General features: G+C 41.5%; 1 protein-coding gene across 6 annotated transcripts in view; it reads right to left on the minus strand.

The window, feature by feature from the left end:
* TASOR2 (transcription activation suppressor family member 2) overlaps positions 1 to 14,215 on the minus strand; it is a 61,226-nt gene that overhangs the window by 24,625 nt on the left and 22,386 nt on the right. For 3 of the 6 annotated variants that reach the window (XM_083572458.1, XM_083572455.1, XM_083572456.1), the window contains 8 exons: positions 8,406 to 8,531; positions 8,277 to 8,296; positions 8,061 to 8,160; positions 7,329 to 7,429; positions 5,581 to 5,684; positions 2,491 to 2,563; positions 2,300 to 2,374; positions 436 to 1,233 (listed from right to left, as the gene is read on the minus strand). In XM_083572458.1, the coding sequence (XP_083428584.1) occupies positions 436 to 1,233; positions 2,300 to 2,374; positions 2,491 to 2,563; positions 5,581 to 5,684; positions 7,329 to 7,429; positions 8,061 to 8,160; positions 8,277 to 8,296; positions 8,406 to 8,431 (1,297 nt within the window). In that variant the 5' untranslated portion in view covers positions 8,432 to 8,531. Of the gene's footprint in view, positions 1 to 435; positions 1,234 to 2,299; positions 2,375 to 2,490; positions 2,564 to 5,580; positions 5,685 to 7,328; positions 7,430 to 8,060; positions 8,161 to 8,276; positions 8,297 to 8,405; positions 8,532 to 11,016; positions 11,237 to 13,290; positions 13,312 to 14,215 lie in introns of those variants that run through there. The other 3 variants (XM_083572460.1, XM_083572457.1, XM_083572459.1) reach the window with 3 other exon arrangements.

Raw genomic sequence — 14,215 nt, forward strand, 5'->3', positions numbered from 1 at the left:
AATAAATAATAAAAAGGTAAAATTCATACAACTGCTTATCTTAGATTTACAATTTGAAAAGCCAAGAGTCTGGGATTTATTCTAGCCTCAGCATTTTGTTTAAAGGTGGATGAGAGCAAATCTAACTGAGTTTGATGTGCTTAATTGAGGCAATCAACCATTGCACTAACTCTGCTATGGGAGGCTAAGAATCTCTTTCAAACCTCTCTCTCTCCAAAAGTATTCGGAGCCATGTGCTCTGACAGTGGAGACAGGACATTCCAGGAATCGAGGCAGCATGGATAACGTGCCTCCTGGTGCTGAATGGCTCTGGCAGAGTAGCTCTGTGGGCAGGCACATTGCTTTGAATTGCACCGCCACCCCAAGCACTGTACTGGCATTTAAAAGTGCTCACCTGCAAGAAAATCTGTATTAGGGTTAAGACAGTGCACTCACCTCTCTTCCTTCTTAGCGGGTTCTGAAGAATTTTTAATTTAAGGGTAGGTTCGTTAGAGCCGCCAGGCGATTCTGAATTTTTGGAAGCTGACGAGGAGAGATTCGAATTTTCCTTTCTGGCTTTTTTCTGCTTTCCTTTGTCCTCCTTGCTGGAAACCTCCTTCGGAGGAGACAATTTCTTCCTTGCATTTGCCACAAGGAGCCTACTGGATTTCCTCTTGTGCTGCTCCAAAGTCCGCTCTCCCATCTCACTGGGTTCCACATCAGCCTCTTTGCTATGTGGGGCCGGCTGCCCCGCACGCCGAGTCCTGGCCATTTCAACCGTGCCAATGGGCTCGTCGCGTGCCAAAGAGTCCAAATTCAAACCTGAAGAAGTGTCGGCCTCCTGCAAGTTGCTGCTGCTGCCGTTGCCTCTCGGAGACCGAGTTCTGCCATGTAGGAAAGCGGTAGCCGTTGACATTTCCAGCGCATAGTTTTGGGGATGAGACAGGTAAAACTGCAGGCGGAAGAGAGAGCTTTGGGGACACTTTTCGGAAAGAGATTCAAGCTCAGGCTTCTTCGAGAACACATCGAAAGAGGAGAGGGGCGGGCTATCGAGGCTGCTGGTGGACGGCTGCAAATTCTTCTTATCAAGCTTTGCAAACTCCTGGAGGTGCAGCTTCACCAAAGTGCTGAGTGGGTCACCGCTGTCGACGGGATGTTTGGCCGCTTCCAACAATGCATGGTGGAGCCCTGGCAGAACCAGAGCGACTTGTGAATATCTCTTGTTTGCCCCATGTTCGCATTTCCAATCTTTTGCTGCCAAGAAGAAACACACTATTAATGCAACGTGCACCCGTCACAAGAAAAACAAGCATGTGCGTGACCTTTGCAACCTTCTGAGAGCCACATGCCTGGGGGGGCAGAGGGGCAGGGACAAAAGCAATGAGAATAAATGTGAATTTTATCTTTGTATTTTTTTCCCCCACAGACACTTGCGCACACCCCTCTCTAGCCTAGGCAAGCAAGAAGCATTATATCAGAGTTCAGGGCGGCATTCCAGCCATGCCAATACTTAGAAAATGTGCAGAGCAGGCCTGTTGTATGATGTCTCTCAAGAGGGTGTACGGCTAGGGATGAAAGACTCATGAGGGCCAATCAAAGAGGTATGGAGGGCTACATTTGGCCTCCAGGTCTGGGGTTCCCTATCCCTGGCCATATGGCCAAGCAGACGTCCAATGGCTTTGCCGATCATCCAATTATAGCACAATTGAAAACGTTGCAAAGAAGGTGGAGAGAGAAGATTCTACTGCCCAATTTGGATGGTCCTCCAAACCATGGTTTGGGAGACAAGCTGTGGGCTGCCACTTCCCAGACCACCCAATAGCGCCTCCTATTAGGCGCTAACCATGGTTTGCTAGGGCCTCCAAACTGGCAAATTATGGCTTGCATTCCCTCCCACCCTCCCCAGGCCAGAATCAGAAACCCGTTCCAAACTCTCTTTTTTCAATTCTGGCTTGGACAGAAGCGGCAACCAGAGTTTGCATCTTTGGACGTCCCTGGAGATGCAAGGCTGTGTGTGACATGGGGCGGAGCCTATCAAATACAGTGGAACCTTGGTTGTTGAATGCTTTGGAAGTCGAACAATTTGTAACCCAAACGCCGACAACCCGGAAGTGAATGCTTCCGTTTTCAAACGCACCTCGGAAGTCGAACGGCTTCCGAGGCACTTTTCTGCGTTTTTAAAAAGGAATTTGCCAACCGGCAATTGCACCTCGGTTGTCGAACGTTTCGGAAATCAAACGGGAACGGATTACATTCGACAACTGAGGTTCCACTGTACTGCCTGAATTCAGCCTGTCGAGGCCAAGCAAAGGGATAGTACCTGTTAAACACGTAGGCCTCGGGGAAGAGATTAAAAACAAGGCCTGAAGACACGTAGATTCGCCTGGGCCAGAATCTGCAGAGAGGAGAGAGAGGGAGACTGGTAAGAGCTACAAATCTGACTCTTCCATTAAGATCACATATGGATATATTTTTTAAAACCACAGCAAACTTCAGATCTTTTGTTCTTACCTTTTTCCTTTACCAAGGCAGATGAGGAAAGCAGGATGAGAATCGCCCGGTCATTTAAATATTTGACAAGTGCCTACAAAGAATAGGAAAAAGGTCACCGTAGAAACACAGGAAGTCACCCTTTACGGAGTCAAACCCTTTGGTACATCTAGTTCAGTAATGTCTACACCAACTGGCAGCACCTGTCCAGGGTTTCAGACTGCAGACATTCACAGCTCTACCCAAGGATTGAACCTGACCCTGTCTGCATGCAAAACATGTGCTCAGCAACTGAGCCAAGATCCTTCCCCTTCTCAAGCTAGGATCAGTTTAACAACCCTTTTTAGGTGAAAACAGAATATTGGCTTGCACGAGCCTTGGTTTGATCCATCAAAGCAATATACATGCTCTCAATTGTTTTAAATGTCCATTTCATACAGTTCAAATTTGCGCATTTATTTTTGTTATCTCCAAAGGGTGGTTTGTTGATTGGTTTTTAATTCTTGCAGCAGCTGGTTAAAGTATGGTGTGTGGCTGGTGAAGAGCAGCAGAGAACAGTGAGTTTAACAGCGAAGTGGGAATTCCAAGCTGGTTGGCCGCTGCAGAAAACCAGATGTTGGAATAGATGGGGTCTTCAGTCAGATCCCGCAGAGCTCTTTTACATTCAAACCAAGGTCTCCCTGAGCCAACACTGTCCCACAACAGCACTTTTTCTTAATGCTGGTGGGTGTGCTCTTATTCCATTAGAAATGTTGGGTTACAACAATTTCAAAATCAACGTTAAAAACAGTTTAAAACAAATTACAATTACAAAAGTAGGATGGAATACAGTAAAAGCAACAGCAGCCCAAGACTACTTGTTCTTATTAATCTAGCGTCTTTAAAATGCTGCTCAGTGTTCAAAAATTTTAACACACATTGATGGCAGGGGGCTGGACAAGATGAGCCTTGGAGTCCCTGCCAATTCTAGGAACTTCTTGTAATTGCCACAACAGCCCTGCTGTTCTGCGCTTATGTGGGAGCTGACATTTCAGTTGGGGCCAGGCTAGCTCAAGATCTCAGCTCCACAAGACCAGCTGTGTTGCAAGGGCAGCTGGGCCCTGAATAGAGGCACACCTACAGCCAGCTCTTCCTACGACTGCTGCTCTTGTTTCGTAACTATTTTAAAAGGAGGTAGAAACCTTGGGCTGTCCTGGTGCAGTCTTGTTTCACTTTCAGTACTGACAGCTGCGCTTTGACAGCAGACCTTTACTTTCATTTTACTTTCACTTTGAGCTGTGCTCCGGTGAAAAGAGAGTTGTCCTGAGGCAGAAAGATACACAAACGCATGTCGCTTTTTTCAGGGGATCTGGGCAAAAGTCCGAGCCGGGAGAACTAATCTGAGCCTTAAAAAGCCCAGAGCTGAAAGAGGAAGTGGGAAAGAGCACTACGCATTCAACTTCCTCCCTAGAGAGAGAGAAAGATTGCTACCCTTGCCATCTCGTGCCCAGGGGGGCACCGTGTATAGGTGTGTGTGTTGTGGTGCTGGGGAGTTCAGAGGCTTTGTGGGTACCCAGGAAAGACCTCAAGGGCTCACTGCATCCATGTTTGACATGCTGGGGACTCCTGCCCTAAACCACAGTTTAGCCTGACCTGCAGGAGCTGGAAGGATCTTTGGGGTTCACATGCTCTCCCCTCCTCCCATTGGCTGCACATGGCTGGAAGAAGGACCCTACCAGTGTGCACTTTCACTTCCACTGACCCATAGCCTGTTGTGTCATCCAGACCAGGGAGAGTGGCTTAGAACAAAATGTTTAACAAGCCTACTTCAGAAACTACAGTTTGAAAATAGCTTGGAAGCTCAGTCCAGGAATAAAGTAGATAAAGGAAAATGAAACCTGAAGATGCAAACTGGGGGTGGCAAAGTGGGGTGGGGGCCTGAGGCAGAGAATAGACGCCATGCAAGTTTTCGAGGAACAGAAAATGATCCAGGAGTTTACTCCCCTTGTTCACTGCCCTGATCTTTTATGATCTGGCAGTACAAAAATACTTTTACAAATAGATAAATCAGCAAATTCCTAGAGTCGTGCTGCAACAGAATATTGGAAACTGCCCTTTTTCTATATCTAGATCCCCAGTTTTCTGATTTGTTAACCCCTTACCTTTCCCGCCCCGACCTGGCCACAGTGATCCATGCGACGGTCAGCTCCAGGCTTGACTACTGTAATTCGCTCTACGCGGGGCTGCCCTTGAAGCTGTCCCAGAAACTCCAGCGGGTACAGAATGCTGCAGCGAGGCTCCTCACGGGGTCTCTGCCATGGGAGCATATTCACCCAGTGCTTTTCCAGCTGCACTGGCTCCCGGTGGAGTACAGGGTCAGATTTAAGGTGCTGCTTTTGACCGTTAAAGCCCTTCACGGCCTAGGACCCTCGTACCTACGGGACCGCCTCTCCTGGTATGCCCCATGGAGAGCCTCAAGGTCCATAAATAACAACACTCTAGTGGTCCCAGGCCCTAAGGAAGTTAGATTGGCCTCAACCAGAGCCAGGGCCTTTTCAACTCTGGCTCCGGCCTGGTGGAACGCCCTGCCTCATGAGACCAGGGCCCTGCAGGATCTGATTTCTTTCCGCAGGGCCTGTAAGACAGAGTTGTTCCGCCTGGCCTTTGGCTTGGAGCCAATTTGATTCTCTCCCTCCCTCTCTTTCTTTTTTCTTTTCCTTCTCCTCCTGCGATGAGGCTACATTTTAATATTTTAATGTTCCATTATTTTAATGTTGTATTTTATTTTTGTTTTTAAGTTATAATCATTCATCTTGTTTTTATTATTGCTTGGAAGCCGCTCTGAGCCCAGCCTTGGCTGGGGAGGGCGGGGTATAAATAAAATATTATTATTATTATTATTATTATTATTATTATTATTATTATTATTCTCTGTGGCGTTCCCTATGCAAACTGTCTCTGCGGTTACCTCAGAATGTTAATAGGCTCAGTGAAGTCCTAAGCCACAAAGGTTGTCAAAATGAAGGGATGCAAATTCTACTTTGCTAGGAATGATCAGTAGATAAGGACCGGCAGACATCACTCCACAAAAGTCAGGACAGAAAACTGGTCTCCAAAGCATGATGTACTTACCAGATCTTTTTCCTTCAAGCTCTCTGTTAACTGATTCACTTTTTGTTCATTTTGATTTAACATTTCCACTTCGTATAATCGGAACAAAATGCCCTGATGGCAGACTGCAGAGCAAACAAGCACATTTTTATTTCAGTATTTTTGCAAAAACGCTTGATTGTTTTTAAAATTATTCAGTACCTAACTTCTGAATGCAGTAACTGTCCCAGAATTTATGTACTGTATTCATTTATTTGAACTTATTGCTAACCCTTTCCTGACAATCCCGGGGTGCGTTCTACAAATGTCGCAATTAAAATAAAGCCACAACAATGACAAAATAAAAAACCAAATGAACAGTAATGCAGAAGGGGGAGAAGACTGGGCCACTCAGCCAAAATCCTGGGAAACCCTGATAATTCACATTGAGCATCTCTTTAAAATATGTTAACCCGATATGAATATCCTAACTTTTTAAAATTGTTCTAAAACATTACAAAAGGGAGAAACTTAAACGTGGTAGAGGAATGCAAGGCTTATAACAAAAGAGAAAGCAAAACCGAACCACCACCACCCAAAGTAAGTAAAAATCCTAGGTGAAATACTGGACTCATGGTAAATAATGGACATGTGTCCTTCTTTACAGTGGGCAGTCTTCTACTCCATTTGTCCAATGTTTTCACCAGGGAAAACTGCTTGGCCTCATCACTGTCAGCTTTCAGCTGCCAAGATAAGACATTCCTGATTGCCAAAGCCTTTTGGTTGCTAACTCTGTTCATACTGTAGCTATGACCCACGGCCTGTTTATGGCATTCACCTTTTAGCTGGGTGAGGAAGGATCTGCCCTTTTTATAAAATTTTACTCAATGAGCACTTATTTAAAAAATTGGTTTTTAATTTTTTTATTTCCTGCTGCATTGTTTTCAAATGTTGGGCAAGCTATGTGCATTTGTAAGTGGCTCAGACTTTTTGGGGCACGGAAAGTAACATAAACAAACATGCATTTCAAGAGCTGTCCAGTCCAAGATAATGTGGGGCGGTCTCTCTTTTTTGGCAACACTAAATGAACCCTGATAGCCTAATGCAAAAGTACCTAACAAATAAGAAATCAATGCTGCATGTTTGCACAACAGAGTGTTAAGATAAAGCCAACTTGGAGCAGAATTAACCCCCTACAGTAAAATGTACTCCTTGAGTTCAACAGATTGCCCCCCCCCCCTTGCAGTACTGTGTATGGACTTGCCTTTCTGTAAACACAGGAATATGTTTGGGAGTGGGGTAGGCAGCCAGGAACAAAAATCTGTGTCAATACTCTGCTTCCAAGTAGTATAACCGTAACAAAATGCAATCGGATCCTGGCAAAATTCTAAGTTACTTTCGCAACCATATTTAGAGAGGTTGCTCAAAATACGGTTGCTAGATTAGCTGTTTGGTAGTTTCGCTTCCCCTTTCGTTTCTATAGGGAGAAAGCTGGACTCATGATAGCTTAACTTAAAACTTATTTTTAAAAACTGAAAAATCCCAATCCAATTTCACCGTCACAGATCATTTTAAAAACAGTTCAAGATCCTTATTACCCCAAGTAAGCGTTCCTTGGCTATAAAAATCATGCCTCCAATTTTATGGAAAAATTAGGAAAGTGCCAGAAGAAGTTTGAAAGCAATAACCATCTCACACAGACAGCAAACATGACCCCTGAAACTACTAGCCACTTTTAATAAAGAAAGGAAATAATTCTTTGCACAGCTTACATAATTTTAAAACGGTACCTTCATGATTTGTGTAATTGTTTTCCCCAAATACAGCTTCGGGCAACTTTTTTCTCAGCTCAGATATGCCCACAACATACCTGATCTCTAGTCTGGCTGGCCTAGCAAAAGAAAAAGGGGGTTATAGATTCAAGGAATGCCCGGAAACTTTCCTGTCCGGTGACAATCCTAAGGCATTGCAACACAGATGATGCCCTCTGTTACTCAGACGCCTGCACAGTAAGAGAAGAATTACCACATTTATTCGAATGTAATGTGCACCCTTTGTGGCCAGATAACGTCGCGAAAATTAGGCGGCGAATTAGATTCAGCGGTGCGTTAGGTTCGCGTAAATACAGTACTTGGCTTACCAGAAAACATAACTGAAGACAGGTCAACAACCTGTCAGTCTCTTTTAAAAAAAATATCAGAAGCCTTCCGACTGTCTCACACACACAAAAGAGAGAAGTTAGAACACCCACCACGTAAAAAAGTATATTTGAGTAATTTTTATCGAGCACAGATGCTACTATGTTTTGGTTTTGAAACTGGAAAAGCCATCCAGTGTTTGTTTGTTTTTGTTTTTTTAAAAAAACACACTCTGTAGTTTTATAAACTGCTTTCTACTCAACTTTATGGCCAGGGAAGTGGTATTTAAATATTACATCTTTTTTTTAAAGAATGCACTATCTCCTTTTCCCTGCTACTCCTCTACAGACATCAGAGCAAAGAGAAATGAATAATCTCACTTACAACTCTGCTGGGATGGAGCCGCTAAACGGTGAACGAAGAACAATGTCACACAGTCGCTGTTGCTGAATGAAGAGCTGACCTTTCCAGGAACAATACAGTGCTAAAAATTTCCAAAACCAAGATGGGGGGGGGGGAGATATTAAAATTGCAATACGAAAAGAGAAAAATCCATCAAAAATTAATTATGTTTACCAAACAGATACGAAGTGCTCTTACCTTCTGTCTTACGTTCAGCTCTACAGACAGGAAAAAGGGAAAGAATAGAAAGCAAAAGCTGTTTTAAAACCACTGGGGGAATTAAAGAACAAATGACTTATTTTCGTATATTTATTTAAAGGTGCTTACGAGCTCTTGTGGTTTGATGGCGACATTCTCTGCAGTTCACAGTGCTGAGGATTTAACAGTTACATAGGGGCAGGTCTGCCAAGGGTCTTCAGCAGCTTCACAACCAGAAAATTCATACGAGTAATGCTGGAAAACATAAGATAAAGTAAATCATATAGGATGGTGGCCTTTCCTTGTGTCCAATATGTGTTATAGGCGTTTATCTCAGAAACCTGAACAGCAACCCAGCAAGGTAGGCCGGAGTTATGATCCTGGCCTTGCAGCTGGGAAGATACAAGGACTTGCTTATGGCCCACAAGTCCAAGGTATTTTTAATATTTTGTTGGAAGCCTCCCAGAGTGGCTGGGGAAACCAGATGGGTGGGGCTATAAATAATAATAATAATAATAATAATAATAATAATAATAATAATAATGCCAATTTTCAAATTGGAGACTTCCCAGCTCACAATATATTAAAAAGGTAAAGGTACCCCTGCCTGTTCGGCCCAGTCGTGACCGACTCTGGGGTTGCGCACCCATCTCGCTTAAGAGGCCGTGAGCCGGCACCGTCCGAAGACACTTCCGGGTCACGTGGCCAGCGTGACGAAGCTGCTCCGGCGAGCCAGCACCAGCGCAGCACACGGAAACGCCGTTTACCTTCCCGCTATAAAGCGGTACCTATTTATCTACTTGCACTTAGGGGTGCTTTCGAACTGCTAGGTGGGCAGGAGCTGGGACCGAAAGACGGGAGCTCACCCCGCCGCGGGGATTCGAACCGCCGACCATACGATCGGCAAGTCCTAGGCACTGAGGTTTTACCCACAGCGCCACCCGCGTCCCACACAATATATTAGACCTCACCAAAATCCACCCCCAAATTCTGGCAGGATCCTGCAAGGTGTGTGTGTCCCAAGTACAGCAAAACAATTTCATACGTGAAAGTAAGTCTCTGATAAAAGTATAAATTGTAAATTTACGAAATTAAGAACAAACAATGTAGCTATAAAATAACTTCCCCAAAATTGTTCCGTTTGCATTTCTTCCAGATTTTACTTCATTCTGCGTTCTCTCATTCCCATCAGAAATAGAGAGGCTGAACTTTTCAATCCAAATTTTACTGTATTTGTAAGGATAGCCATTTGTACAATGCCTCAGATTTCATTGAACCAGTCCTCTATTTTTGGTGTTTCTGGCTTTTTTCCAGGCCTGTGCCAGAGTCATTTGCTACCTTCTGCCGAGGAGAATAATTTACCTCCTTACTTTTGTTTATCTCTTCTAGTACACCTTAATTTTAGGACACGTCCAAAAACACAACAGCTTAGCCTCATTTTACATATTTATAAACTGTATTTCTATAAAAAAAAACATAGCGGGGGTGGTGTACGAAAAATGCTGGTTCGCAAGGAGAAAACCGCATTGCAAAGGCCTGCCTGAAAACGTCTAAAAGGAGGCAGGGATGATTCCTGCCGAACTTCTAGTGGCAGGGAGTTCCACAGGGCAGAGCCCCCCACCCGAAATGGCTTGGCTCCTAGTCAGGGTGGATTTGATTTAAATCAAATCGATTTAAATCACTAATCAGTAAGACTTGATTTAAATCACTAGTCAGTAAGACTTCATTTAAATCATTTTTTTACATAAAGACTCATTCTTGCTGGTATAATCTTAATATTTACAACCAGAGGAAGGTTAAATTTTTGGAATAATAAATTTTCAGAGAAGTTTTGACAGTTATACCAAAAATTACTGATTTGGTCATACTATTAGGAATACATAGACAGATAATTATAACACTGCTGATAATTATGAAATTATTGTGAGATTCAATAAGTTAACTGTTTATATTTGGACAACTTTTCTGCTGTACTTGATTGGAAGGAGAAAAATAATCATTTCCTTAATAACAATTTAAACTATTTAACTAAAGCAATAACATTATAGCATATGTATCCATGTTTGTTAACTGATGTGGTTAAATATCCCCCCGCCCCCCCAAAAAAACCCACCAACTATAGCCTTTGGACTATAATGTAACTTAAACAGAAAAGTATATTTAGAAAGATTTTTCTTCTGAAAGCGTTTCATTTTAAAAATCTGATTCAAATTTTTAAGAAATCAATTTTTTTTAAAAATTAAATCATTGATTTTTTTATCCACCCTGCTCCTAGTAAAGGCTGAATGAACCTCAAGAACGTGGGGAAGGAGAGTAGCCTTTGGACTAATAATAATAATAATTTTTATTTATACCCCGCCCTCCCCAGCCAAGGCCGGGCTCAGGGCGGCTAACAAGCAATAATAAAAACAAGTTTAATGAATACAACTTAAAAACAAGATTAAAATACAACATTACAATAATGAAACATTAAAATATTAAAATGCAGCCTCATCACAGGAGGAGAAAGGAAAAAGAAAAAAGAAAGAGGGGGAGGGAATCAAATTGTAGCTTAAATAAAAAAGTATCTTTAGAAAGGTTTTTCCTCCGAAAGCGTTTTATTTTAAAAATCTGATTTAAATTTTTTTAAAATCCAATTATTATTTTTTAAATTAAATCATTGGGGTTTTTTTTATCCACCCTGCTCCTAGTAAAGGCTGAATGAACCTCAAAGAACGTGGGAAAGAAGAGTTGCGGAGACCATTTAGGCCGCGGCGGAGTTTTTACTTCGCCTTTCCGGCGTCAGGCGGCAGCGGAAACGGCGCATTTCCGGCGCCGCCTGGCTAATTCCCCTGAAATTCAGTGAAAGGGGCGGCGGAGGCCCGGAGAAGCCGGACGCCATGACGCCAAACACATCTTCCTGGCCCTGAGGAGGGAGGCCAAGATGGTTGCCGCCCATCCCTGGGCAAGAGAACCTTCTAGAATCTTGTCGGTTGGCTCAAAAATGGAAAAGTGACTGGCGGAAATGACTGGCAGAATCCGAGACCTGGGAGAAGAGTTGGTGGAAGAAGACGGGAAGAAATTTAAAGACTATCTTCAGAAACACTGTAAAATTAATGAATGCTAAAATGATGTTGGATTGAAAATAAGTGGCGTTAGCAACAAAGTTAATAAGAATATGCAAAAATGAATTGATAAATGGATGAAAATATAGAGTTATAATACGTTAAGATATAGAGTTAAGATAAACGAAAGAGGGTAAGGATTTGCTGATTTGATTATTTAAATGGGAATACAAAAAGGGGAGGTGTGCGGAGGCCAAGGAAATAAGATAATGAGTTAGGGTTACAAAAATGGATTTGTTTTTATTTTCCTTTTCTTATTTTATGTATTTTTCTATGTTTCTTTTATTGTATTTCTTTCTTTTTATATGATCTTTTAAATTCATGTCTTTGTAAAACTCCAATAAATATCTTTAAAAAACAAAAACAAAAATGGAAAAGTGACAAGATACCAGCTAATGAAGAATGGAAAGAAAACTAATGGATTATGCTGAAATGGCAAGACTAACTGAAAGATTAAGAGACTAAGACAATAGAGACTTCAAAAAAGATTGGGAACCATTTATGTTGTATCTACGGTAGACCTTCTGGGAAATGATCTATAATGAGATGAAAAAGATGTCGAAATATACATTTTTTTAAAAACCAGAAACATTTTACTTGGTATTATAGGTCAGGACATTAATAGGCAAGATGTTAAATTGTTTTTATATACAACAACTGCGGCAAGAGTATTGTTAGCCCAGAAATGGAAAGAAGAAGAAATTCCGACGAAAGAAAAATGGCGGATGAAATTAATGGACTACGCAGAATTGGACAAAATGACAGGAAGGATTCGAAACCTGCGGGACCAGAGATTTGCAGAAGATTGGAAGAAGTATATGAATTATTTGAAGAGCAGTTGTAATCAACAAATTATGCTAGTAGGACTACAATAAGTTTTGTAAGGAGAAATATATGAAGTGTTACAAAGTAGAAAAAGATAATAATAATAATAATAATAATAATAATAATAATAATAATATTAAAAAAAATTATTTATATCCCGCCCTCCCCAGCCAAAGCCGGGCTCAGGGCAGCTAACAACGATAAAATAATACAGCATTCTAAAATAATTCCATTATAAAATTAATTCAAATCAAATTGATGGCAACCATTGGGCTAGAGTTCTGTGAAGGTAGAGATATTGGTTATGAGTTTGAAATGTAATAGGGAAGAGATAAGACATGCATACTGAGAGATTAGATTGGAAAATTTCCAGACGGGATTGATGGAAGTCAAAAATTTGAACAAGATGTAAAAGTCTGTTTAATTACTGTTGGAAATGATATGTTTTTTAAAAAAACTAATTAAAAAATAAAATAAAATGCTACAACAGCAGCAAGAATACTCATCGCAAAGTATTGGAAGATGCAAGATCTACCCACTCTGGAAGAATGGCAGACGAAGTTGATTGACTTTATGGGATTGGCAGAAATGACTGGCAGAATCCGAGACCAGGGAGAAGAGACGGCGGAAGAAGATTGGAAGAAATTCAAGGACTACTTACAAAAACACTGCAATATTAATGAATGTTGAGTGATGTTGGATTGAAATTAAGTGGTTTCTAGCTGTAATGGTACAAAAGAATATGAAAAAATGGTCCTTTTTTCTTTGTATATAAGTAAAAGTTTAAGCTACAATAATTTAAGAAGATGGATAGAAAATAAGGGGTTTTCTAACTGTAATGCTATGAGATAAGGATTTGCTGGATAAACAATCTGAACTGGAATACAAGAAGGGGAGGCATGAGGAGGTCAGGGAAATATGTTATTGAAAAATAAGTTATGAACTTTATGTGTTTTTATTATTTTTTCTTTTTAATTTTTTCTTTGTTTGTATAAAATGGAAAATTCTAATAAATATCTTATTAAAAAAAACTAATAAAAATATATTTTAAAAAAAATCTTCTCGGTTGGGCGCGAGGGGCCCACCTGCAAGAACCTTCGGCCCCCCAGACTTATGGGGCGGCAATTCCTCTCCCCCTGTTCGCAACCCCAATGGGGGAAGACTTGCTCACGAGTAGCCCTGCCCGTAATGGCCAGGCTGAGGGTGAGGAGGGCCTGCGAAGAGACTTAGAGCCTCCTCTGGGCCAGCTTGGCTGTGAGGCGTTTTGCGTCGCCTCAGGCGGCAGAAAGCAACCCACAGGTCCAATTGATTGACGGGGTGATTGATCCACGAATCAGCCAGTCAGGCGCAGAGGCGTTTCCTGGGAAGGAGGGGCCTAAAGGAAGCCAGGCTCCTCCCCTCTTCAGGAAAGAAATAATAAAAATATTATGATTCAAGGCCTCATTTTTGTGTGTGTGTATAAAAATGTGTCAAGTAATTGTTGGAGATGCGGAGATAACTCAGTAACTTTCTACCATATCTGGTGGATATGTAGGAAAATGCAGGTGTTTGGGGAGAGTATCCATGCAGAACTGCCAAAAAATTCTAAATCCATGCAGAACTGCAAAAAAAATGCTAAATCCATGCAGAACTGCAAAGAAATGCTAAAGATCTCTTTCTTTATTGATACAGCAAGAAAAAACAACAACACACAAATACCAAATTACACACAGGAATAACCATAGACACATAATTTTCTTAACAAACAATAAAACATATATTGGTCTTAACACTAAAGACCCAACCTCCTGTCTATTCCATATTTCGATTTCATATTACTTATTGCCAATACACACTTTTATCATAATTAAACTTTTTCTTAATATATCTAATTTCTTATAGCTACCTTGCAACTATTGCTGAAGTTCCTCGAATGCTGCGACAGAATTTAAACTACTGTATTTATTTTTCAAATATTCTTTGAAAACCTCCCATTTTGAAACAAATTCCTGTTTTGATTTATTCTGACCA

The sequence above is a fragment of the Podarcis filfolensis genome (genome assembly GCF_964270895.1).
Source record: "Podarcis filfolensis genome assembly, chromosome: 10".
In the NCBI taxonomy this organism is placed as follows: Eukaryota; Metazoa; Chordata; class Lepidosauria; order Squamata; family Lacertidae; genus Podarcis; species Podarcis filfolensis.